This window comes from Crocodylus porosus, unplaced genomic scaffold (genome assembly GCF_001723895.1).
Source record: "Crocodylus porosus isolate Cpor-Errol unplaced genomic scaffold, CroPor_comp1, whole genome shotgun sequence".
Classification (NCBI taxonomy): Eukaryota; Metazoa; Chordata; order Crocodylia; family Crocodylidae; genus Crocodylus; species Crocodylus porosus.
In genome coordinates this window covers 16,943,457-16,971,375 of record NW_017728911.1, presented here as the reverse complement: position 1 = coordinate 16,971,375, position 27,919 = coordinate 16,943,457, and the positions used below count along the sequence as shown (strand labels likewise).

At 43.1% G+C, this 27,919-nt stretch overlaps 1 protein-coding gene across 3 annotated transcripts in view; it reads left to right on the top strand.

Moving 5' to 3' along the window:
• Positions 1 to 10,497: 10,497 nt before the first annotated feature.
• TEX9 (testis expressed 9) overlaps positions 10,498 to 27,919 on the top strand; it is a 33,901-nt gene continuing 16,479 nt past the window's right edge. For 2 of the 3 annotated variants that reach the window (XM_019533521.1, XM_019533520.1), the window contains exons 1-7: positions 10,498 to 10,664; positions 13,464 to 13,527; positions 14,466 to 14,542; positions 19,555 to 19,603; positions 21,062 to 21,147; positions 22,937 to 23,115; positions 27,185 to 27,267. In XM_019533521.1, the coding sequence (XP_019389066.1) occupies positions 10,513 to 10,664; positions 13,464 to 13,527; positions 14,466 to 14,542; positions 19,555 to 19,603; positions 21,062 to 21,147; positions 22,937 to 23,115; positions 27,185 to 27,267 (690 nt within the window). In that variant the 5' untranslated portion in view covers positions 10,498 to 10,512. The remainder of the gene's footprint in view (positions 10,665 to 13,463; positions 13,528 to 14,465; positions 14,543 to 19,554; positions 19,604 to 21,061; positions 21,148 to 22,936; positions 23,116 to 27,184; positions 27,268 to 27,919) is intronic. The other variant, XM_019533522.1, reaches the window with a different exon arrangement.

Here is a 27,919-nt window from a genome sequence, read left to right as displayed (position 1 = left end):
ATTCCATGTGCTACTGCTGTACTTAGGTTATATTTGTAAGCAATAGAAAAGAGGCCTTAAGCATATTATATTTGCCATTTTGGCATTTGATAAAAATGTAACTAAGTAATTTGGGGCACTAAGTTTCTTGCTTTTACTTGCAAATCTGTTTTACTAGACCTATTTCTAGTCTGCTGCCTGGTAGCTGTTTAACCTATGGAGCAGACAGTGTCTTTTGTTCTCTTTTATCCTCCCACATATATCCCATTTGATCTTCTGCTCTGAAAAGTGGAATGTAGTACAGTGAAGAATCTGTTCCATGCCTCCTTAGCCCATGCCAGGATGTATAGAGACCATGTTATTTCCAACTCATAATGAGCTAGCTGCCTTAGTAAAAGGGCTTAAATACCAATGAAAATGGTATGGTTTGTGTTGAGTTTCCTCAATGAAGAATCCCCACTATAACCTTTAACAGAACTGTGAGAAAAGAGAGTAATCTCTGCAGTAGAGAAACAGACCTTGTATCTCTTCCATCCTCATAAGAGATCAAAGACTGGGTAGCTGCTGAGTAGGAAGCCCATTCATAAGAACTGGCTTTTACTGTTAATGGGTTCACTGGGCAAGAGGGAAGCTCCCCAATACCCACCTCCTCTTCTATTTATCCAATTTATTCTTTTTTTTAATTCTTTTTTCCCTCCCTTGTCTCCCACAGTGCCTCAGAAACCAGGGCGATATGTATACTTGTTCTCTCTCTCATCCCCTTTGGAAGGGAGTATATTAATAAACACTTATCTCCCCTTCATATAGTCACATAACTCCTTTTGACAGTACACTGCCCAAACTGGGATTGAGATTAGATAGGGACTAAGGCCCAGCCGTGGCTGATTGACATTGAGCTAGCCTCAGCCAAGACCTGACATCATCTCTGGTTGGCATACGGTGGGGTGTAGGGGAGGCAGGGCCCCGAGACAAAGACCTAAGCGAGAGATGGAAGAGGGAACCAGGAGAGGCAGGACACAAGAACTTCCTCCCAGCAATAATCCTTAACATCAAGTTGTGGCAGACAAGTACCCCTGGGGACCTTAGAGACTCCCACTGGAGGGCAAGCTGTTGATCCACAAGGAGACAGCAGCACCCAATTGGCCTGAAAAGGCAAAATGCTTAAGCGAACACCATGGGAAATTACACACACCTATTAAAATAAATTATTGTAATCAAAGTTAATGAATAGGTCCTTTAAGGAGGGATCTAAAGAAAGTTTATAATTGGCAGTTGGATCTAGAATCCAAATAAAGATGCTTAATTTTAAGCATGTAGTTAACTCATATTACATATTAGTTAAAAGCATACGTAAATGCTGACCTAAATAGGGATGCTTTCTCAACTGAGGCTTTAGGGTAAAAGAAAAAAAAATCATGGAAAAGAAAATTCTCTTGCATACTATACTGGAGGTCCATCATTATGACAACAACTTCTTTCCAGGTTCAGACTACATCTAGTGTCAAGGTGGCCATTCCTCTATTAAAAAAGTAAACAGAGCTTCCTCCATCTAAGATCATGCTATTGTAGTCTTGTCAAGAGAGACTGAACTGACGGTTCATTTCTGGCCTTAAAGGTGCCATATATACGAGTGGATGATGCAAACATTCATATAGCATATCAGATGTGACATACAATAGTGTGTGTAATGTTTGCTGAATCAGTTCCATGTTTAATTATTGTAATTAAGAAAGAGCCCACCTTGATTTTTACCATTTTTATGATGATTTAAAATTGATAGCTTTGGTAATTGGGTTCAATAAGCATAGAACACCTGCTGCTATTCTCTCTGTACATTATGCCAACGCAAAAAGTATTATACAAGAAATTAGTTTATAAAAATATAAGGGCTGAGATTTGGTATGTGATTCTAAGCTCTTGATACGTTTGTGAAAGAATCATCCAAAAACTTTTCACTATGCACAAGAAACAAGAGTATAAGTTTTGTAACAACTTCTACATATGTTCTTTTAATCAAACATATTCTTACTTTCAAGTGTCTATTTTTCTAATTGTTTACTATAGTTTTCTAATACTCCATAGTCTGTGCTTACTCTTCTGTCCACTGTAAGCCCTGCTGTCTATCCTGGTTTCACTCTTTTGTTCTGGCATGCATAATTACATTCTCTTCTGCAAAATGAGCAATAATATGTGCAAGGATGTGAAATTATCGTTTAAAACTTTTTTCTTTTGCTAGAGTTATTTCATTCTAGATTCTTCTTTGTCTTGAGAGTCTCTCTTTCAAGAAACTTTACAAAACAAGGGAAAATCAGAATGTGTGAGGCGTCTTGATTATGAGCCATATTAATGGAAGGGAGATACTGGATAAGGGTCCAAACAAATGCCATGGTGCAGAGTATTTACAAAATTTAAACTGTTCAAACTACAGACGTAAATCTAATTTGAAAGGAACAACCTGTTTCTGAAAATACACAACTGTTTGATTTTACTGTTGCTTGGTTTTTAAGCTGGGCTTTTAAAAATTTTCTTGAATGGAAAATGAGATTCTATTGACAATGTTAGTTAAGTTTCAGACCATGGCAATGTCTATTTTTTAAAACATTTTCATGCACACTAATTGCTTAGCTGCCTGCACATGCTGCTGTTTGATTGCTGACTTCAAATACAAGTCTGCTTTCTACCCAGTTACCAACTGCGTATTAAAAGAATTACCTGTTATGATCATTTTAGGTTATATTCAAAGTGATAAAACCTTAATGGAGTAAGGGATCAAGAAATTACATCATTTTTTTAATTTCTATTTTCTCATTTCTATTATCTATAGACAAATGCCATCAATGTTCACATAAGAAATATTTTTAAACACTCTAATTCTGTCACATTTACTTAAAAGCATCAGGTAGCTAAATTCTAAACCTGTCAAAAGATGTTAAAATACCTTTCTACTGAAAAAAATCATATAAAATGAATAATATTGTGGACCTTACTAAAATTTGCTAGCATTTATGAAGGGCACAGAATCTGTAGTTCTATACTTGATTATTCTCCCCGGAGAGCTTTACAAAAAAATAAAATAAAAAAGAAAATGTTTTTAATGATTTAAAATCAAATGAATCATGTTACTCTTTTTGCTCATTAACAATGAATCAAATGCTATCAAGAGCCCTAATGGGTCTACCAGTAATCTGTCTAATCTAAATTACAGGTTTCTCTTGATTTATGCGGGTGAGATTTATGCAAATTCAGTCTTATGCGATGACCCTTTTGTACCTGAAATTCGTTATATGCGAGGTAAATTAACATATATGCGATTCTTGTGATTGGTATAGGCACACTCCGCCATTCCCCAAGCAGGTAAGTCTGAGTTTGTGAGGGGAGGGGAAAGAGCCATGAGTGAAGGGGGTGAGGGGAGGGGAAAGAGCCATGGGGCTGGCCCCCACTCCCCCGCCCCTGAAGAGCCTGGTGTCACCACTGGCCTGAGTCTACAGCAGCAGCCCTCAGCTGTAGCCTGCTCTTGTCTGGGTCTAGACAGCTACCTGTCCCTGCTGCAGCTGCTCTGCAGGAAAGGGAACAGCTGATGTAAGCGCTGAGCTGGGCTGGGCTGGGCTGTGCTGTGCCCAAAGCCCCTAGGGGCTCTGCTTCTCCTAGGGCACCGTGCCCTGAACCCTCTGGTGTGGTGCAGCCTAGCAGCCGCAAGCAGGCAGTATCCACTGCTCCCAGGACTGCAGCAAGGCTGGGCAACTGCCTGCAGCCAGACAAAAGCAGGCTGTGGCCAGCAGCCTCTGTAAAGTCAGCAGTCCCATTCACCCCACCCTGAGAGCCAGGAAGAGCCTGGTATAGCTGCTGACCTGAGTCTGCAGTGGCTGCTGGCCCCAGCCTGCTCTCATCTGGCTACAGGAGGCTGCCTGCCCCTGCTATAGCCCTGGGAGCAGCGGATGCCGCCTACTTGTAGCTGCTGGGCGCTGCTGCACTGTGGGGTTTGGTGCAGAAAGCAGAGCCCTGTAGGAGTTGGGGCAAAGCGCAGCCCAGCAGCCACCTGAAGAGCCTGGTGGTGCTGCTGGCCTGAGCCTGCAGCAGCTGCCATCCCCAGCCTGCTCTCATCCTGCTGCAGCACTGGTAGTAGTGGACACTGCCTGCTTGCAGCTGATGGGGTCTACTGTGCTGCGGGGTTCAGGGCATGTTGCCCCTGGGGAAGTGGAGCACTGGGAGGTTTGGGGCATGGTGCAGCCCAGCAGCTGCAGGCAGGCAGCATCTGCCATACCCAGGGCTGCAGCAGGGGCAGGCAGACACCTGCAGTGGGACGAGAGAAGGATGGGGACAGCAGCTGCTGCTGGCTCGGGTCAGTGGCAGCACCAGGCTCTTCTTGGTGCTTGTGGTGGGGTGTGGGGGGCTGCTGCTCACCCTGAGCCTCACAAAGAGCCCAATGCTGCCCCTGCTGCAGCCCTGGGAATGGCAGATGCTGCTTGCTTGCAGCCACTGGGCTGCACCACACCCCTCTCCCTGCTCCTTCCCTAGCTCCAGCCTCACTCCTTCCCTCCCTGACCTGGGAATGCATCCCTATCTGTTTCATTGTAAACTGTGTTTACTCTATGCAAATTTATGTGCACTTCCCTGGGAATGCATCTTCCACATAAATCAAGGCAAACCTATACTGACTTTGTTGCCTTAGTGCTTTAATAGATTAAATGAAATATTGCAGCCTAGCTTTCTTTTTTATCAAGACCTCTCTAGACCTTCCAAATAATTTTAAATTACATTTTAATACTATAACAATATTTCAATAAAAAATATGTTTATTTTCTTGGGCGGGGGGGAACAACTCATGGCTTTTAGTTAAGAACATGCTTTTTCTTAGCGCTCTAATCTTGTTTTCCTGGATTCCCACTTGCATCTGATCCTCTTGGAATTTCTATTGCATCTCTGAAAACACTTCTTCAACGTGACCATTTAATCTCCCATTGACTCTTATTAAAACTTGTCTTTCTCTATTCAGTTACGTAGTTTCTATCACTATCTTCTCCCTTACTCATTCTCCTAGCAAAAAAGCTTAATTGGTTGTCTGGAGTTTTTCTCCTTGTTTGAAAGACATAATTTCTGTTCTGTTCCTTCTTTCTCAAGTGACTATAACCTATTGACTTCCTGGCTTACCCTTTTACTTCATCACTTTCAAAGACAGGCTTTTTTTCTCTTCCTTTCACCTCAGTACCCAACTGCAGTGCTAGGCAACTTCAGTTTTCATGTTGATTACTCAACTACTTCTGTGCCTTTTGCTAATCTCATTTGAACCTGAACTATATTTCATTTTAATTTTGTCCCATAATTTGACATATCTAATCTGCAAACTTGCCTCTCCTCCAAACCATTTTTTTGTTCTTAAATGGATCTATACACTTTTGAAGAGTCTCCACATGTGCACTTCATTAAGTCTGCTTTGCTCATATACTTAATGTCAAGTAAGTCATTATGGCCCCAATATCTATTGCATAAAGCCCTCCATTAAAGCCTTATACAAACTCAATAATTATAGTTTATATATACACAATGAACTGAATGACAGTTTGGGGGCGGGGGGGGAAGCCTTAAAGGGCAGATCCAGGCAAACACACACATGCCTCTTGCGGCATCTCAAAGCACTTTGAGACACCACAAGAGGCATGCTGGGAACAAAAAAATGGCAACTGGAGGCCAAGGTTCTCCAAAGAGATGGTCTGGTAGCTGGCCAGAGTGTCTCTATGGCTGCTGCTTGCCCCAGTGATGCAGCATGCTGCCTCCCTGTGCAGAGAAAAAGCAGTGGGCTCTGTCTAAGGTAAGTAGGGACTGGGGGGGGCCTGGAACAGGGGCTGAGTGGGTGTGGGGGACTGTGGGAGGGAAGCGGGGGCTGCTTGGGAGGGGTGGATCCCCTGCCTGCCCCCTGCATGGTGCACTTCCCCTTCACAGTGGCAGTGGCCATCAGGGCACTGAGGGCCCTCCTAACACTGCCCCCCCCACCGGGCGTGGGGCAGCATGGCTCGGTTCTGGCCACCTAGCACCTGGCACTGCCTGTGGCACATTGCACAGGGCCGTGCGCCTTCAGGCAGCTCTAGGCTGTTCAGGCTGTCACCTGGGGCCCAGCGCCACTTGCAGGGACTGTATTGTGGTGGGCCAGGTCCTGCCTCTACAGGCCCCTTGTGCTGTTGAGCCAGGACAGTTCCATGGAGGCAGGACCCAGCCCAGAATAACATATGGTCCCTGCAAGTGATGCCAGGCCCTGGGTGACAGCCCAAGAGGCCTAGAGCTGCCTGAAGGTGCACAGCCCTGCACCAGGCTGGGCTGGGCAGGCTGGGCCCACGCAATGTGGCACAGGTAGTGCTGGGTGCCAGGTGGCTGGGGCCAAGCTGCATTGTCCTGCACCATGGGGGGCGGTGCCAGGAAGGCCCTGAGTACTCTGATGGCTGCTGCTGCTGCTACTGCTGTGGGAGCGGGGCAGGGGCAGGGCTGTGGGGGCAGGCATGTGCTCTGTGGGGGGGGGGCATATGTGCCATGGAGGTAGCCATGTTTGACCTGTGGGGGGGGTTGTTAGTAAGCCATGCAGGGGGGTCCACCTTTTGGGGGGGTGGGGGACCAACCCATCCTGAGCAACCCCCTCCACACAGCCCCCCCCCCAGTTTCCCCACACCCAAACCCCCTCAGAATCCACCCACAAACCCAGCCACAAATCCCATACCCCCACATACCTCACCCCCACAAACCCACCCAACTCCTCCATACCCCTTCCCCCCAAACTCCACGCCCCCCCCGACAAACCTCACACCCTGCCTTCCCAGCCAGCTGTATGGCATGGGATGGGACCTGCTGGCAGGAGCTGCAGCTGCAGGGGCAACTGCCACACTGCAGTCCTCCCTTGTGCCCACACCAGTGCTGGAACATGAGGCCCCAGGCTGGGGGCTCCCAGTCCCAGGATCCACTTGGGGGATATGATAGGCTGGCAGGGGGAGGCGAGCTGGGGGGAGCACTCCAGGGAGGAGAAGCCACCAGAGCCAGACTTAGAGCACCCTAGAGCAGCCTATGCAGGAGGCCAGCCTGGGAGGAAAGGTCCCAGTCTCTGATCCCAAGTCAAGGGCTTCCCAGGGACAGCATGGGGCAGGGACCAGAACAGCAAGGGCTGGCACTGCTCAGAGCCACAAAGCAGCGGGTGGGACAGCTGCAGCTGGGAGGGAGCTAGTGGAGGCAGGCAGGGGCTGCGGATCGGGAGTGAGGGGACTGGGGTGGGGAGGGGGGGCTGTGGGATGATTGTGAGGGGCAAGGGTAGGACAGGGTATTGGCATATCATTGCTGCTGAGTGCTGCACATCCTGGTGAGCGAAGGGGGTAGGGGCAGCTCTGATTTTTCCATAGCAAAAAAACCTAAAGTAAATGCCAAAGGGTAGATATTTAGAATCCATTTTATTATGATGATAGAACCACTGGCAGGCTTTCAAATTGCTTTAAACTTGTAAATATATCAATAAAACATTGCCCAACTGATCTCTATATATAGTGGCATTTCATTTTAGTAGCAAAAGAACACAAATTTTGGTATTTTAATGAGAGAATTTGGGTTTCTTATCAAAGAATTTGCAATTTCTAAACAGGGAACACCAGGATCTCTGCTGGTGAGACAAGTGGTGAGACCCAGGCAGAGGAGTCTGCCCAAGGCCAGCACTAGGGAGCCAGCTGGAAGGCGGACAAGGTGGCAAACCTCTTTGACATTTGGAGCCAAGAGGAGGACATGCTTTGACAGTTCAAAGTGAGCCACCACAAGGAGCACATTTTCTGGGCGATAACTGCCCAGATGGCAGAGTGGGAGCACCCCATCTGGGTCTGGCAGGCGTGCAGCCATGGGGCCACAAGTCCAAGCGGGTGGATGCTGTCGCAGGTGGCAACAGGTCACAGCCAGGCAGCAGCTCCCACTGCCAGACTGCTGCAATGGGTAGAGGGTCAGGGGCCACTCCAGGTCAGGGCTGCTTTAGCAGTCCAGCTGGCACAACCGATAGTGTCCCCAGATACGAAGTAGCTGGGCCTCAGAAGCTCTTGAGGGCAAGTAGCCCTGAGCTGCTCACCACAGCAGGTTTTTATATTGCTGGGGCTAGCACCCGTGTTGGCCCCAGGCTCTAGCTGCCCCTGGCTGCAGATCTGAGAGGAGCTGGGCAGGGTCATTTTGCCCCAAGTGGTACAACTTGTCCCACACCAAAGTGCATGTCCATGTGTGTGCACTGAGGCAAAAATCCCCACCATAAATTTGTGCTGCTCCTATCTGAGCTGCTGCAAGTGCATATGCCTATATGCGTGGATGCGCCCTAGGAGTACAAAAAGGCTCAATTTAAAATAATCAAGACCATAATTCTGCTTATATAGTACTAGCAGCCTCAGTTCTTGCTTTTTTTTCTCTCTATGCATCTTTCAGGATGTATTGTTTTTAGATCAATAGATTATATAAGCGATTAAGTAAATGTGCGCCTAAAGTTGTGGGCATCTTAAATCTTGAAAACTCACTGTATTGACAGAGATAATAATATCATCAATTTGCCTTCATCATGGTACAAGGCAACAATTATTTATATCTGGACAAAAGTAAAGTTGTATAGTTTGTGAGTGGAGATAAAAGCCCACCCTTGCCACTGAGGTCACTATGGCTGCCTGTAGAAAGTACCTGCTCACTGCCACCATGCCCTTGCCACCAACACTGCCACTGCTGCCTGTGGGTGGTCGCTGTGTCCCCTCCAGCCTCAGGAGGCAAGCGTCGTTCATGCATGTGTATCTACACCTCTTCTCATCTGCAAACCCCATACTCTAGTAGTACCTATTTACTACCTTCCTCAGGCATTTTCACTCTGAGGACTCCTTACTTAATTTTCCCTCTGCACCATCCTCTGCCAAATCATTTTTCTATGACTTGCAACACTTTAACCCATCCTCATTCACATATTGCCCCCCATCACCCCCTCTATTTATTCCTTAGGCATTGACTTGGTTGACAACTTGACCCCCAAGATCTGCATATTTGGCAACTTTTCTGCTACCTACCCCTGTCTCCAGTTCCATGTCTTCCCCAGTCTCTTCTTTTTCTGGATCTTCCTCACCACTGTATAGAAGAGTGTACAAAATATTAGGGGACTGTCTACGTTGCAACTCTAACTGCCACAGAGGAACTGCCAACACATATATATACCTCTGCAACTCCACTACAGAAGAGAGGTGTAGCTACATGTGCATGAATAACGCGTGCCTCCTGAGGCTGGGGGGGCATGGCGACCATCCACAGGTGCAGCGTTGGCAGCAGCGGTATGGCAGTGGTGAGCGGGTACTGCCTGCAGGCAGCCACAGTGACCTTGGTGGCAAGGGCAGGCCGAACATGAACCGCCCGCAGGTGGCCACAACGTTGTCAATGGTGAGCGCCTGCAGCCGCCATTCGTGAAGCTGGCAGTGGTGAGCAGGGACTGCCAGAAGCTGGCGGCAGCCAATCTCAGGGGGGGCACGTGCTTACGTAACATGTGGCTTGTAGTAGCTTCCCTCTAGTGGCAGAAGTCTTCTGTCTCTCTGGTGTTGCTCTTCGAAAAGAAAAAAGGGATTTTGCTGCTACCGGGGCAGTTTTTCCTGGCAGGGGAAGCAGCGTGACCACGTAGGCGAGCTCCCCAGGGTAATTGTCTCTGATATGTCCTCCATAGGAGGTCTATATTGAGCAGATTCTTTTTGGTATTGGGTGGTGGAACCGGAGCGTGCTCCATCCACTCCATGCATTGACCTGGTATAGCAGTGCTTCCAGGACCGGTGCAAAAAAACGGAAAAAAAAAAAAAAAGTTTTTGGCAGAACTGAATTGTACCAGCAGTAGTATTGTAGTGCAGGCCACATCCCTAAGTGCATTTAATGAAATATATGCATTCAGTGAAAGAGCATCAATGAATGTGAGAGAGGGGGACAGAATCAATTAACAGCATGTGAAAGGGAGACTGAATGAATGGGCAGGTGAGAGGGAGAATGAATGGTATCTGAAAAGAGGAATGAATGAAAGAATGAATAAGTGGGTGATTTTGAAGGCGAAACAGCTCCCTGGGCGTGATGGGGAGGAAAACAACCATGAGATTCAAAAACAAAAGGAAAGGAGAAGGTGGGGGGGGACAGGAGAGAAAGAGCAGAAAAGGCAGGCAGGGGAGGATGACAGAGAAGAGCAGAAAACAAGGTGGAGGTAGCTCTGCTGTGACAAAAAGTATAAACAGCATAAATTGGTATCACAGAGCAAGGGGGGCTGGAGATAGGAGAAGCCAGTAGAGAAGACACAGGGGCATGTCGCTCTTCTCCCCGTGTCTACAGCAGGTGTCTCAGGCACGGCCGGGGCAGTGGCACCTGCTTCCCGCGCCTCCCCCGGGTCTCCCCACGCGTCCTTCAGGCGGGGCAGACGGCACCGCGCCCCCAGGGCCTCCCCCGGCCCGGCCAGGGCAGAGCGACACCGCCCCCCGCCGGGCCGGCCCGTTGCCAGGGAGAGCAGCCACGCCGCGGCCCGGCGGCTGCGGGAACAAAATGGCGGCGCGGCGCGGCTGCCATGGGCGAGGAGAGGCCCCGTCCGGCCGCTGCAGTCCTGGGGAGGCCGCGGCGCTGCCGGCGCGGGAATCCCAGTGCGGCCCGAGAAGCGCGGTGCGCGGGGCCCTGCTGGCCCGGGAGGAGCGGTACAAGTAAGCGCGAGCCCCCCGGGGCGGTGGAGCAGCGACATGGCTCTTAGCAGGGGCCGCCGCCGAGCCCATCCCCCAGCTCCCCTCAGCGGGCGCCCGCTCGGCTCCTCGCCGCCTGGCACCGGGGAGCAGCCCTGGGGCAGTCCCTCCGGCCCCGGCTTGCTGTGACCGCTCTGCCCGCGCGAGGCACTAGCAGCAGGCTGTGTTCAGGCCTCACTTGCAGGGAATCAGGTCGGGGCCTCTGTTTTCCACCAGAGCGCCAGCATTAGCTCCCGGCAGGAAAACCCGAGCTGCCAGTGATATGCCTTCAATGTTCTTGCAACTGTTAAGAAAAGGGCAGTGGCTCGTAGCTTTGAGTGTATTGTCGTCCAGTTACTATTAGGCTGAGCAACCGTAGCAAACTGCATCACTCTTCAATAAACCTCCTATCCCAGCTAACTCTTCTCTCCATATTTGCTAGAGGTGCTAATTAGAGGACTCTATATTACATAAAAATAGGCCACATTAAAGGAATGTGAAAGTTGTAACTCACGCAGAAGCACAAACAGTGCTTCCCACAGTTTGGCCCATGTGTGTATGCCCTGTGGTATGGATTTCAGCTACAATATTACTCGCTATTTTTTTTTTTTTCCACTGAGGAACCACTTGTTTCATTTCCCAACCCAGCTAACAGCTCTACCTAAGCCTGGAGATTATAAATAAAAATAGGAAGGAAATGTTGACAAGTGACAGAAATAAATAAAGCCCTGTTTGTAACCCACAAACTCACCTTGCGCGCCAGGCTGGATTTGGACTGTGGCTCCTTGCCAGTCAGATCTATGAAGGAAATAGCAGAAGCAGTAGCTCTGGCAGAGGCAGCAGGGCAAACAGTGACCGTGGGCCAAGCCACTTGCTGTGGCGGTGATAAGACAAATAATGATAGGGCTAAACAGCTGCAAGGTGAGCAGGGCTGCATGGGCACAGTCCTCACTTGCGCCTGCTGCTGCCAACAGTCATGTCTGATGGGAGGGTAGATTCTGTGGTGCCCCTGGCTAGCCCGGCTTCCAAATTCCCTGGCCACCACGAACGCTGCGAGCTGGACGTAGCAGCTCCATGGATTGTACAGTTAACACTCATGGTATGCTATGATCATAGGGAAGTAAGGCAGAAAGACACCCCAGAAGGCCATCTAGTCCTGCGCAAGGCAGGATCATCCCAGCAGAAATCTCTCAGCCAAGTTTCTCCCTAACCTACTCTTGTCAGTTTCCAGGGGTGGTGATTCCATAACCTCTCCAGGTAGTTTGTTCCAATGCTTAACCACCCTCATAGTTAGAAAGTTTTTTTTTTCTAATTTGCAGCCTAAATTTCCACTGCTGTAATTGGGAGCCTTTGCTTCTAGTCCTGTTCCATGGAGCTATGGAGAACAGTCTTATCTCCATCTTCTTTATATAGTCACTTTTCAGGTATTTCAAGGCTGTTATTAATATAATTCAGTTGTGTTTCTGGAAATGTCTACATACATACTTGCTCTAAAACCTGACTTTATTTAAATTTTTAACCTTGAGCTGCCACTTAAATAGCATTTTCTAGTGTTGAAATTAACCATTATTCTTAAAAGACCCCCCCCCCACCAAGTAGCTTGACAGAATGAAATCTTTCATCACATCTTATTTAGGAAGAGCAGAACACCAAGATAAAGACTCAGTTTTTGTGTTTTTTAAAGAAGGTTGGAAGAAAGTGTCTTTCAACTGGAAGGGAATGACAGCATACCTAGCTCTGTGTTAAATAGACTGATGTTATAAATGCAGTACTATTTCTCTGTGGTATTGAACACAAAGAACTGGGTACACAGGTTAGGAGTTTAACTAAATGCTAGTTTCTGTATTAGCTTTATTATTCAGAAAGTGCATCCAAAGTAAGCCCCTTTTAAGGTAAATAGGGTTCCTATTTCCTTCTACTTTATTGGTTTTATTCCCCCCCCTTTGTGTGCCAATCCAAGTCTTTAAAGGCTTAGACCTAGTCTTTTTGAAGTCTCCAATCTAATTCAATGAAGCAAGGCTCTCACTGAAGGGCTCTCTTTCCTTACAGGTTTATAACAGGTGTTAAAATCATTTGGCCCCACTGGCCAGACGAGTGGCACAGTGTCAGTCCACAGGCTGGATCAGCCCGTAGATTCCCCTCCCTGCTGCATGCTGGTTCAGCACATGGGGTACCTGCCCCAGCCGCTCCAGGATCTACACTACGTATGGTGTCCCCTGAGCTGGTTTGGGATGCATACTTCATGCCAATGTCTGGGACTTGCCCAGTATGCAGAGCCTACAGTACAGATATTGGACTGGTTGGAGTAAGCACCATATATAGCAGTCCCAGACCAGCCTGGGGGAGTGCTATACATGGCGCAGAACCCAAACTGACTGAGCAGGCATTGCATGGAGCGTGTGTCCCAGGCCTCTTGTGCAGGGCTGGTCTGACATACACTGTATGTAGTGCATGGGTCAGCTCAGACCCAGGGGTACAATGGGGGCTGAATGACAGGCTCTGTGGGCCACATCTAGTTCATAGCCCATACTTTTGCCACCCCTGCCCTAAATCTTATTGTTCAGTGTCTAAGGTTTGTATTACTATTGTTTTTGCAATACAATTCTTAGAGATTGCTAATCAAGTCCAAGATAATACTCTGAAGTATATTTAGTTCTTCCTTTGTGGACATGATAACTAAAAGCCTTTATTTAAATACAGTAGATTCTTTGCAGACTTGCAGAAAATTTATTTCCTTTAAAACCTTCAGGTAAACTTTATGATAGAATTATCTTATAATTTTAGGCAGCTGAATGCAGAATTAGAAGCAAAAACAGCAGATTTGGTACGTCAGGCTGAAGAAGTAATGGTAAGTTACGTGACTATTCTTGCACAATTCGGTTCTAGGTCTAGAGGGTAAAAATCTCAGAAAATAGTTTTCTTTGCTTTTGCAAGAAAAACAAAACAAACTTATGGGGAAATTAGCTTTAGACTAATACAGGTAGATGTTTTAAATCCATTGCAGCAGTGATATCTTATTGAAAGTAATTATAAACAAAACCAACTCGACTGATTTTCATTGTCCACATTGAGAAATACAAAGAACAAGTAGATTAAATAGAAAAGGTGCATTTAGTAAGAGAGAAACATTTTTTTAAAAGCAACATTTCTAACATAGTTAAAACTTCTATCAACATTGAGGAGGAGCTGAACCAAGTAGATTGGAATTTAATAGAGATTGGCAAAACTAATTATGGCCTCATGTACATACAAAAAAAACCCCTCTACCTATTTCATAAAAAGAACACATCAGTATTGTTCTAGCAGAAACGCAGACAGCTACATTTTGCCAACCAAGCAGAATGTCAATATTATTAGTTTAGTCCAAATTAAGTTTACGTATGTATCTTAAATGATAAAAATAACTCAACTTGTTATTTTTGTTGCATAACCTGGAAAATAGGATACTTGCTCCACCTCCTGTGCAAATATCTATAGTATGTGCATAGGGACAGGAGGATACTTTCAGTTTTCTTAGGTGATTTTAAAGCTTGGAAAAAAGTAAGTTATATACATATACCTCTTTAAGTGTGGAAGAAAACAATTGAGGCTCTAAGTGATATTTTAAGATTCGTCTTAACTTCTGGTACTTTAAATAAAGTAACTTATCTTCTATTGTAGTTTCTTTCTGTACATCTCATATGTGGAAAGCTATAATACTTGTGATTTATTTTACATTTTACCAATTATAGTTTGTAGGGCACAGACACTATTTTCCATTAATAGAAAATTTTTCTTCTGTTAAAGAGAGATCAACAAGAGATACTATCTAGACCAGTTTCAACACAGACCAAGTCATATGAAGAAGACAGTTGCCATCTGAGGTAAATGCTGTATATGTTTAAATATTGTTGATTGTTATCTGCAGTTGATAATTGAGTCTTCGGGTCTGTTTATGAAAACCCTGACTTGCAGAAATAATCTTACAGACTTTGTTAGACCCCCCTGAGGAAGCAGGATTCACTCATGGTTAAGAGCTTGCAGGATTGGATCACTATATTGCAAAGTAAGCTGGAGTGCAGCAGTTTCAGAATGTCGTTCTTCCAAGTTCTTCAACAACTATCCATTTGGCTTATACAGGGGCAAAACTGTGGGCTTTCAGAAGATCCTGTGAATTTATTTTTCAGTGAAACCATCATCTTTTTGCTTCATCTAGATGAAAGCAGGAGAATGGACCATAAAGAGGACAAAGTAGCTAACAAAAACTTTTCCTGATAAGGTGTCAAAGCAATAGCTCTTGTATTATGTAGAATATCAGAGTTAACAAATATTTTAGAACATTGTTTCTTACTGAATTTCTGTAGAATAGGGATAGTGGAGTATAAAGTACTTGACATCTAAGTAAACATACTGATGCTGAGCAATATAATGTTACTTCTTTGGTGCTCAAGCTGAAAATATTACAAATAATCTGCTAGGCAGTGTTGGTTGGTGTCTGTAAGAACACAACTCAAATTTACTGAGTTTGTTTGGAACATGTTATGATTTAGCAGATATTCTAACCCAGTGGAGGCCAACCTTTTAGGCAGGCATGCCACAAATTATCCCACACTGTTCCCGATTGCTACTCTGATCCCCTTCCCTTGTCCAATCTGCTGCTTTGCTTTGTCTTCCTAGTCTTGTGCTCTCTGCTTAGTTTGTTATTTTGCTTTCTGCTTCATGTTATATCTGTTATTGTACTGGTCATTCCCTCCCTGATATACTGTATGCCACACACATGCAGATGACACACATCTATGCCTCAGATTGGGTACCCCAGTTCCAAGTCAATTTAATTAACAAAAAGATTTGGCTATTATGGATTATTTAGAGGGCACCTGGCATGGCCTTGGTACATTTGGGACTGGATATGTTCACCCAGAAACTTAGAGACATCTAGGTATCACCTTGTGGAATTTGGATGTTATGCATTATAGCAAACTGACACTATAAACTAGAATTCACCTTTGGCTGATATATTGAAATCAGCTGGTAGAGTTTACTAATAACATTTCTGTGTATATAATTGCTCCATCAGGCAAATGCCAATAAACTATTGGAGTAACTGGAAATAGTATTTGGATTTAAGGTACATTAGAGATGGTATATCAAAAAATCCCAAACTGGTCAGAATCCAAGTTTATATTGCTATTGATCTTGAATTCAATGTCATACAAACTTCACGTTGAGCTCTGATTTTTTTAATTAATTTTTCGTGGTACTTGGTTGAGAATATGATTTCAGTGATCATTTAGTTTTAATCTGCATAGGCATGTGAATAGAAGGAAGAGGTTAGGGTTTTCTTTAGATTTGAAAGAAGCTGCCAGCGTGGATGTACTTAGTAGATGTTTACCAGTAAACCCCAGTGCTTAAACAAGCAAAGGACTTTGCCAGTATAGCCGTGTTTGTAATAAAAAACACTTGTCAGCCACATGTGTTGATCAGGGGGTGGGAAGGATATATTCAAGTAACTCGTAATTGTAAAACCAGGTTTTAATCTTCTGCCCTGTCATATGGATCTCTAAAGTTAGAGCAAAAATTCATTTAATTAGTTCTCAGACTAGTTTCATATTTGTAGTTGTTAAGCAACATCACTATAAGAAACCATCATAACAGGACAACTTTGGTAGCGATTATTTGTGAGGAAAAATTAAGAGCTGGAAGAGTTAGGAAAACATTAATAAACCAGTAATCCTACCTTTTTTAGCACCTTCAGTTTTCAACTTTGATTAGGGCTTTGTGCTAGAATGTGTATAGAATTTATTAGGGAACTGCTACCCTAATAAAAAGTTTAAGAGCTAGATCTACTAAATGAATTACAAGTAAATTCAAGTTTCAAAGACATCTAAAGAGTACTGCTCTAACCTTACATATGATGAGACTGCTGGCAGTGTAGATAAGCCCTCAATGAGCTTCTCCCATGTATCTTGTGCCTGCGTGCAACACCAAGGTAGAACTAGATTCCTACACTCCCCAACTTCAATAGCTACTGCTTCCTAGCACTGTCTAAGGCTATATATCAGTAAAAGGCATGGGGGGAAATACTGAAGCTGTGACCTAAGACACAGCTGATACCTGTTACATACCTAATTAATGTCCCCTCCCCAGTTAAAGCAACCACTGTGTATGCTCCATTAAATGTTTAACTGAAAGAGAACCCCATGCAGAAGTGAAAGGCTTAAAAGCTATTGATACTTTAAAAGCTAGGCATTGATGTTTATACTCTGAAAGCTAGGCTGTGGAGACAGTTATTATCCCAGGATGATAATCCATTCTACTTTAAATACATTTATCCTCAAATTTTACTTTTCAAAAAAGGTGATTTTCTTGCTGGGGGGAAACACATTCAAAGTTAAGGAAAGTTGAGGGGCAGATGTAGCACTAGAAAAGCATTATGAGGATGCAGACCTTTAGTTTTGATGGTGGTCATTCTTTTAAATGCGAGTTTCTAACAGAAAAAAAGAGAGTGAGAAAACATGACAGAACAGTCAGAAAGAACATAGGGTGAGGGAGAATAGTTAAAATGAGCCTACATGCATTTTTCTTTTTTTCAAGCTATTTCCAGAATCGTGTTAGTATTTTATTGCATAGATTTTCCTTAAATTATCAATATTTTACATATAGAAACAAAGCAGCTCTAGTGATTACAAGATAAGCTTTTGTTTATAGTACTTTCACTTTTCAGGGTATAGCCAGGCATACAGGGGTGGGGACTGAGCGTGCGCGTGCATGGGCAGATACACTACAGGCTTTGAATAGGATTAGTGAACACAAAGGATTTGCTCATGCACGCGCATCTTATGTTTACATGCAGGGAAGTGATCATTAAACATCAGCTACAATCTTGATTTGACCACACCAGTCTAGCAACCAAGCTGTGAACCTTTTTTTAGGCTCATGCGCTTTAATTTTACTTTCTGAATGATTTGTAGAGTTTTCATTTCCTGAAAATTTAAAGAATGGGGTGGCAGGTAAAACAAGGGAATTTGAAGGGTGCTTTTAAGATTGATTAGCAAGTTTAATATTTGTTTAGGATGCCCAAGAAGAAATTCACATGCTGGTGAAAGTAATGTCCTTATTTTTTAGAAAATAGTACTGTTGTATTTTAATCTCCACAAGCACTGTGTAATGGAGTATTTCTTGCAACAGCCCTGGAGAAGGGCATGGATTTTAGTCTTCTGCATACGATTATAGCTAGCCAATAGGATGGGAGTTGTGAGGGAAAACAGGATAGAAAAACAAAAACTGCTAATCTGTTTTTGAATGCCTGTTGCCCCCACCCTGACCATTTGATACTGGCATCATGTTTAGAAAGTCAGTCAGATCAGAGCTTTTAAAATAAATTATAGTCTTACATTGGAAAGCCATGTTCAGAAGGGTTCTTTAATTTCTTGCATTAACAGAATCTGGCACACCGTACAGATAATTCCCTTTGGTGAAGAGTAGTTTTGAATGTATATGAAATTCCTATTCAAGAAGGGCGTGCATAGAGACCTATTATTGTTTGGATTAGAAGTAGACGGATAAGAACAGAGCTGAATTTTTGCCCAAACCTTTTGTTAATGATAAAAAGTATGTTATAAAACATAACCCTCCTTCATCTGAAACAATTACAAGTAGAAGATAAAAGTCTTTTTGTGTGGAAAATGGATACATCTCACTCTGGATCATTCATCTGTAACCATAATTATCTATTAAAAAAGCCAGCTTCAATAAACTAACAAGGATTTTACATTGTCTCCACAGTAATGTAGACATGGGGCATGTCTACACATTGCTGTATGGCTATGGCATTGCTATGGCACTGTGCAGTATGGGCAGTTATTGTGCCATGCACACACAGCACATAGTTAGATTTCACTGCTATGTTGCCATAGTGGTATTCTATACTGAGAGAGCGCACCAGTATGGCAACGTAGCTGCCAATCGTGTGTAGACCCACATGATTACTATATTGCTGCAGTGCGCCATAGGGTAACGTGTAGATGTGGTCATGATTTCCTTTTTTTTGAAGATCTGGCAAAGGTTTTTGATCTTGAAAAAACAAAGAATCATAGTGGGAACAAAACCATGTGGTCCATAGCCCAAATGAGTGCCCTATCAACCACGCCACTGGCTGTTTTACTAGACTGTTTTACTCTCAGTTTCTCTTGTCCGAGATGTCCCACTTTGTCTAAATAATTAAATATTAAGTGGGCCAGGGAAAGACATACTCCATAGCCAAGTGATTAGGGCACTCAGGTTTTTGGAAACTAGATTCAAACCCTTTCTCAGGTGAAACTTTATCTATAAAAAACGAAATGGCTCCAGTGGAAGAGGCCCAACCTAAAATAGGTTATTAGGGTACTCACTAGAGATAAAGGAGAATGGCAGAGCAAAACCTTGAATCTGGGTTTTTCACATACCAGGTGAGTGCCATATATATGAGTATTTGAGAAGTCAGGATCTTTGGGATTCTATTCTTGTTTTGCCACTGACTTGCCAAATGGTCTTATTTTTCTCATTGGTAGAATAGACCTATTATAGTATTCACCTATAGTGTTCAGGTATTAATTAATTTATATAAATAATTTATGAAGCTTGGATTAAACATGCCAAAGGTCCAAGAATCTTTTTCCAGTGGAAACTTTGTTAAAATCAATATACTCCATGAAAAGCTTCACATTTCAGTGAATCTCTATTTTCCAAATTCCATGTAGTTCTTAGTAGGAACTCAGTAAAAATTCAGTTTGTCAGGAGTTTATTATATTTAATGTTATCTATTTTTGTCCTGTGTATATATTCAATACCAGAATAAAATATCATGGGTCATTTAGGATTTTTAGGACAGTTTACTTTCATTTATTTTTGTCTGCAGAAATGTGCTTTTTTCTGAAGAGCCAGCTCTTACACTTGTACACATTAAGGTACTGTTACAGAATTGTCTCTGTCAATTTTTCTCTTTTAATATAATTGCCAGATAGTATAGGCTCAAAAATGCTATCTGTACTTAGGTGTTGTATGAGAATATCCATATGGTATTTAGAGAAACAATCTGGAAAGAGGACCACTTAGTTGCAAAGCAAAAATAGAAACAGACTTTCAAGGTGGTCTTTTATCGATCATTTAACTTCTATGACTTACTTACCTCCTTTGTGTTAAACAGGCCCACTACACAACTCAAGTATTCAGTCATTAATGTGTTTCAGGCACTTCACAAGTTTCAGATTAAGTTGTAAACCATTAAAATATGGAACTTTCTATTTTTCTTCCTTTGTACAGAGGTGATTAGCCACCTTAGTTTGAAGTCAGGCAGAAGGTAGGACAGGATGGCAACTTAGCTACTAATGTTTGAGACGGGCAGGAGCTTTTGAAGGCAATAACCTATTTTATCAGATAGATGCTAAAAATGTTTGTGTCTAGCATCTGACAAAGTAGGTTATTGCTTATGAGAGATGATGTCTCTCTAAGTCACTTAGCCTCTAAGGTGTCTTACCTTTTGTCTTTGTAGAAATTTTGTCTGTATTTTTTAATCTTATCTCAGTGTTACATTAATGACAATGCTATTATCATTTTTCAATTAAAGTCTTCTTTTGAAAGAAAATAATGGGCAAAATAATATATATGAGAGGGGGAACAGATACATAAGCTTAGGAACAGGTTGACAGACTTAGTATCCTTTTTAACTAATTATAGTACCTTCTTTTAGGGATTCAGTTAAGGTTTCCACAGTGGTTTTTTTTTTCTATTACTAACCCCCCAACCAAAACAAAACACAATAAAGAAAGTTGTTTTGGGAGAAGCTTAATTTTCAGGGCTTACCCCCAAATTAAATAAGTTAATCATAAAATATGGACCTTGAAAAACTAGATTTGTACAACTTTCATTGATGATTTTATTTAAAAGGAGAGATTATCTCAATCAACAGCAGTGTATTCTGTTAGTTGAAAGATGCATTAGAAGTAAAAAGACAGTATGAGACAAATACAACCTAAAAGCCTAGGTTAAGTAACATTACTGATTTAGGTGTAGTACATTAGCAATGACAGACTGTATGTTAACAGGTTTTTAATATTTGTGTCCCTTATGTGCTTATTTTTAATAGAATTGTTTGTGCAAGTCAGTTATGTATATTTAGGCTTGTAGACATTTGCTCAGTCAGATACCAGACTTGCACATATAATAGCAGTAAAATCATGAACAAATTGGGTGAAAAATAACGTGCTCTCTCATGCTTCTTAGATGCATTTAAAAAAAATCATACTATTTAAAGTATTTGTGTAACTGCCTGAGTCCAAAGACAGGAAAATGGCAAAATAGCTGTGCTAGAAAAATGTAGTGTTTTTTATTAGTCAGGAGTGTATTTATGAAAAAAAATTTCCTAGCAACCAAACAAGAAGAAATCAAGCCCCATGCCTACAGCTCGGAACAGATCACACTCTGGAAGTAAGGGAAAGAGAACAACTTTGAGGTAAGTTAGTTGTACATTCTGATTTCTATACTCTGCTAATGAACTTTTAGAGTGATGCTCTGATGGAGAGTAACCAGTGAAGGGGTACAAAGGGAGCATAGTCTTTGGAACTCACTGTTGAAGGAGGTTACCATGATAAGTTTGCCTTCTATATCCTGCTGCTTTCAGAGCAATGTGTAATGCTCTTTTCTTCAATTCAGCTTTCATACAATCACAATAAAATGAGCCACAAAGGGGGGGGGGGGGAAGAAAGAAGAGAAAATTGAAAATTGTCCCAGTTGCTTTAAAAGAATAGGAAAGAAATTAGTCTATTATCCTGATTCTCCATGTAAGGTGGTAATGGTACAGTACAAAACTTAGAAAGGGAGTGACAGTGATATTTTAAGCAGTGGAAGAATAAAATTGATACTGTATTTACTCAAATTAGAAGGCAAGGTCTCCCCTCCCCCGCAATTTAACATAGGAAAAATAGCCCCTTATCTTACAATCAAGTATGAGGCAGCAGGGGGCAGGTAGCAGCTGTGGTCTGGCTCTGGCCCAATCCCAGGACCAGGGAGTGAGGGGCACGAGTGCAGGTGGAGGGCTGTGGATCGGGAGTGAGGGGCATCAGCAGGGCCAAGGGGCTGTGGGTCAGGAGTGAGGGGCACCGCCAGGGCAGGGGGGTTGTGGCTTGGGAGGCAGGGGCAGGGCACTGGCATATCAGGGCTGCTCAGCACCACAAAGCATCTGGGAGGACAGGGGGATTTCTATGATAAAAAAATCAAACATCAAATTATGTAGGTATTTAGAATTTATTTTATTACAATGATTGAGGTACAGTAGGCTTCAAAATTGCTTAAAAATGTAAATATATCAATAAAACATTTTGTTCAGCTGATACCTATATATATGGAGGCATTTCATTATAATTGTGGAAAAAACGTGGATTTCGGGGTTTAATCAGAATTTGGGATTTTTAAACAGAAAACCAGGATCCCTGATGATGACCAATTTAAGGCAGATGAAACTAACTTTCCTTTTTATTCAGCTATTGTTGCAATTTATCCTAAGGAGGGCCTTTCTCCTCTTTTTCAAGACTAAATGATCATAGCCATGGCAGTCTTCTGTCACTAAAAACACAGATGTTCAATACTGTTGTTATGTAGAATTTGAATGAAAGGGTTTTATTTTTCTTTTACTCTGAATTAGCCATGAAGGGTGCCTGTAGACATGCAAGGATGCTGCTCGGATACACTGTAAGTAGCGTGTTGGAGCAGACATAGTTAATCAAGGCTGCTTGAGTGTGTTAATTAGCATGCTCCAGCAGCCTCTACATCCCATGTATTCAGCATCCTCATGTTTCAAAATGGTGGTGGGGGTGCTTTAACTAAAACTTGTCAAACAAGCTTTAGTTAAAACATCCCCACCACCATTTTGAAGTGCAGGATGCTGAATACACGAGACACTGCAGGTGCTTTAATTAAAGAGTTGCTCTTGGAGCCTGTCTAATTAAAGAACCCCTCTCCCTTCACTCCCCAGAAGCACGTGTAAAGACACCCTGTGTTCCATAGTATAGTACAGGATATTTTTTTCCTATCAGTTTTTGAATATTTTGAATACAGTAAAGATAGTTCTGGTAGAGGTGAAGAAACTTGGCATCATTATATCTTTAGTACTAATGTAAAAAAATGAAGTAAAGGACTGCTTACAGTGTTATGAACACTTCCAGATATGACTGACAGTTTAAATATTTTGAAGATTTTTTGTATTATAAATTTAAATATAAAAATTTCTTTCTGTGGATTTTTAGTGAAAAATTAAGAAACACTGAACTACAAGCTGCTGCTGATGTTGCAATCCCAGAGGACTTTACAGATTTTTCTCTTGCAAAAACAATTAGCAAAATCGAAGGAAAATTGGAGGAAGAAAACTTGCCTGATAATGTAGATGATGATATTCTTCCAAGTGTAGGAAGTGAAATTGGAGTGGGTAGGTTGTCTCCTGTGTATGTACTTTTCTTTATGCTTCTTTACTATTAAAATAGGATTTTTGAATAATGTGATCTCATTCCTGAAAGTATTTTAGGAGGAAGTTCTATAATTCTTAAATTATTCCCAGTTTTAAGGCGAAGGGCAGAAAAAGAGGGATTCTGTCCTTTGTGTTTTACTTGAGGATAATATAGGTCACAAATAAACTAATATGGGCCAAATGGGTTGCATTTCCATTGCATGAAATCTCTCTTACCTTTACTATTCAGCCATGCACCATCCTTTTCTAGAAGGATGGCATGCAAGATGCTTTGTGTCAAACTTACAAATTAAAATATCATTATTGACTTTACTGAGAGTTGCAAATAAATGGCCAAGGTGAGGATTTAGTTTTAAGCTTGTATTTCCAGAAGATAAGCTTTAAAGCCTTACACAGCTTCTGCCTTTAGGACACATCGTTTCATCAGATCCATCCTGTGGATCTTGGATAAGTGGCTTAAATGAAGTAATGTTTTGGCCACAGTGCTGAAATGAGGAGCTTTTGGATCCTTCCGTATACCAAATGGTGATTTTATGTTGGTCCTGGAAATAGGACATGAGAAGGGATTGCAGCCTTTTGTAAGTGAAGCTAAAGGAATGATGAACATCTGCCTTTTTGGCTGTGGTATGATACAAGCTGGAAGTATACAAGCTGGAAGTATGTGTCCCAAACTCAAATATAAATATATTTTGGAGAATGTGAGAACCATATTTTGTACATTTAGACTAAAGGAGTTAATTCAACATCTAGCAATGGGACAAGGCATTTGTACCAATAAGGTTATGACTTTGTTCTGGTAAATATTAGTAAATTTCATAGCAGATGTGAAGGGAGAAAAGTTGTATTCACAGAGAAGTTACCATGCATAGTTGATACAAGTTTAAACCAGTTAAACAATAACCTTACTGAGTACAGTAAAAGCTTTGTAATCCGGCACCCATGAGGAATGGAGGGTGCTGGATAACAAAATATGCTGGATACCTGAGTGGCCCGAACAGGCGTCTTTGCCTATTTGGGCTACCGCCTGTCCCACCGCATCTGGGGTGTTGCCGACCCTCCTGCCACATTGCCACCCCCCCCCCCACCGCCCCTTCTGTGGGCCCTAAGGGACAGGGAGGGGGGACCCGCGCAGCCTGCTGTGCCCCGGGCCATGGGGGCTTGGCAGTGCAGGTTGCTTTCTCCTGGGTTGTGGGGGGGGGGCTCTGAAACCAGAAGTGCCATGGTAAGCACTTCCAATTTCACTTTTCCTTTACAAGCCAGCATGCTGATTAACAGAACATGCTGGCTTGTAAGATGCCGGTTAACACAAGTTTTGCTGTATATTGTTTGATGGAGGTGCACCACCTCATGAAAGCTGTAGTTGGGGGCATTAATGCCCTCCATTTTCTACTGTAGGGTGACATCCCTAAATGGACTACAACTCCAATGATCCTCTGTGCCCTCCTCTTTGAGTTGCAGGCTGTATGAGCAGTCATGGAGTTTCTTCAGATTTGTGGTTTCCATTAGCTCCATGTAAATGGGTCCTTTATCTTGCTCCCTTTTGCAGGCCAGTTAGCTCTGCTCACGCAGTTTAATTCCCAGAAAATAAACACCAGTCTCTGACAACAGAAGGAAAACAGACCCAAATCCTCTGTCCTCTCTGGACATTAGAAGAAAAGCCACTTTCCACTGTGGCTTTTTCCCAGCACAGCAGCCTGGTTTCTCCTTGCAAGCTGTTCACATGCAGCTGGCTTCCCTTCTGCTCTCTCCTGTGGGGCTTTAAACTCCCAGTGGGGCATTCCCTCATTACCAGGATACCACATAGTTGAATGTCCTTAACAGGGCAGGGTACCCATTAATGGGACAGATCACTCTGTTACACTCCATCACTGCTCTGACAAAATTGTAGCTTTCTATATCAGCAACTCTGAGCATTAAATATTGATTCCTTAACCAGACCTATGCTATATGCCTTAGACCGATTGCTGCATTTCAATACTCATCAGCATTCAATTGGAGAACACTTCTGAATGTGTCCTGGATCATAGAACTTAGTCTTTGAAATGTTCTAACTAGGTTATTTATTAGTTATCATCACCTCCCTTCTGAGTTCAAACTTGAAACACCGGGTATTAGCTCTCTGTTTGTTCATGGCTGCTACATTATAATGGATTCATGTGCCTCTGTGAGGAGGCAAAACAACAGAGAACACAAACAAGCCCCCAGATGGCATTTGCAGGCCAATCCTGATATACAGTGAGCCCCTACTATCAAGCAGAATTCATAAATTGTCCAAAGATAGATTCACCAAATTGCCAGAGGGCTGAAAACCCTATATAAACAGCTTGGAGTGATGGCAACTTCTCATCCAGTTCATCAGCTTCACTGGCATCCATAATGGGGATGTGGAGCAGTGTACAGGTCTGCCACCCAACCTTGAAAAAGTTACTGCTGTAAAGCTCAAGCTTTAATGCATAGGTAAGGCTGAATTTCACAATAAGCAACCCAAAACTCCACGGACTTTACTTTTTAAAATTTCTGTTTATGAGAGCTGGTTGACTGTAGGTGTCATAGGTGGAGTTTGACTCTTCCATTTAAGGAGAGGTACTGCCAAAACATACAATGCAAGCCAGCAACTCCACAGTGTCTGGTGTGGGGATGGTGCCCAAAACTTAAAGGGCATTTATACACGTACATTTGTCTGCTCTGATGCAGAGATCTGGCACATCCGAGCAGACTCTGATTAATTGAGTCTGCTCGACATGCAAGCTGATACGCCTGATACTGCATTGCATGCATTTCTATAAACAGCTAAATGCATGTCAGTGCTGAGCAAATGATGATGGTGCACTTTCGCACTAAAACACTTTCAGTGTGTTTTAGTTCAAAAGCATGCCACTGCCATTTTCTCAGTGTTGATGTGCATTTCACCATTTCTTCAAATGCATGCGCTGCAGCACCAGACTTTTGCACATATACAAATGCCCAGAGGGTCCAAGACTAAGATACTTACGTAAAAGTTTTATTTTGAAATTGGTTAGGGGTTGGGAGTTGGCTTTAGTTACGAAATTGTTAAATAGTAAGTATGGTGTAATTTCTGCATACAATTACTGTATTTACTTGAATCCAGGATAACTTTGAATTTATAATTAGTGGAGGCCTGTCTTAAATTCATCCCTCCCATGGCTTTGGTGGGGAAAGCAACAGCAGGTGCAAGGGGCTAGACCCCTGTCCCTTGCCTTTTTCCCTCCCTGTCTGCCCTCCCTGGCCCTTGCCCACTCTGTGTTTCCTCTGCCTTTCCCCTAACCATGAGCTCTCCTGCCATCTGCCTCTTGTTGCCTGTGCCTGCCTCTTTGCTATGTGTTCCCCAGCTCCCACACACCTAGCACCCCTGTACCTGAGATGCTTGTCATCCTCAGTGCCTGACCCTAGTGCCTGTGCTTGCCCCCTACTCCATATTTCCTCCTACCACCTGTACCCCTTCCTACCCCCTGCAGCTTACCTTCTGCTGCATCCATTTCTGGGGCAGCCAGCAGTGGTGATGGCCCTGGCTTGGCCAAGCGAGGTAGGAGTGGCAGCAGCTCCAGCCCCAGCAGGAGTCAGAACAGAAGGTCAGTAGCAGCAGGGTTGGGTTGCATGGTGTAGCTGGAGCACTCCCCCCTCCTGTGGTACACCCCCACCTGCATGGTACATGGTCCAGTGGCCCAGGGGTCTCTGGAGCACTCCCCCCTGCACCACATGGTCTCTCCCTGCATTCTCCTTGCAGTATACTCCCTCCCATTCCACATGGTCCCCAGCGTGGGGTGGAAGCTGGAACTGAGCTGCTGCTTGCCCCAGGCCAGTACTTGAATCTAAAACAAGGGTCCCATCCCCCACCATGTTTACTAGTGGGAGTAAGCCTCATCTTGGATTGGAGTAAATATAGTACAGAGATGAAAATGATTTGTTTCTAACTTGGTCCTGTTTTATAGATGCTTTTCTCTGGTTGAATCACGTCATAGAATTGTTCAGCCTTACTTAGAGTCTAAACTCCGATTAATTATATTCACAGAAGCCCAGATCAGATTTCTGAAGGCAAAGCTGCGTGTTATGCAGGAGGAGCTAGATAATGTAGTGTGTGAGTGCAGTAAAAAGGTAAGAATGAAGTGGTCCTACTATGCAGAGACTGACAGTGCTCCCCATACATAAAATATGTAAATTACTCTATACTAGGATTCATGGAAGGGTGGTTTTGTTTCTACATTTTCTGTTATTTAGGACATAGGCTTCTATGCAACTGTTTTTTCTCTTAAGAAGCCAGAGCATAGAGTTTGATTCATGTATGTTTAGTGTTTAATCTAAGGATATAGAAAGATATACTTTATTTTAAAAAATCCAAATGGAGTTTTAAATCATCAGATTCTATGCTTAGATTCTAACTTAGGTAAGAAAGAGTAATTAAAAGGGAACATCTGTTCTAAAAACAAAATAAATCTGTTATTCAACATTCCATGCGCATTTTAAGATTAGATTTAATACAACACTCAATACTTGAAACTGCACCCTAAAGCAGAGTTTGAAGTTGATGCAAACTTTTTGCAGTGATGTTTTAAACTGAGAGCATTGTACACATGCATTTCATGTTCTGTACAGCCTGCCAGTCTATTTTCAGGTGCTATTTAAATGAATGTTTGAGCTGTAAAACCTTAAATGATGTGGGCTGTGTCTACTTTGAAGATTACCTCTTGCCATCATAATTGTGATCAACTGATATTGTGGAGTTGCCTCTCAGTTCCTTCAGACAAGA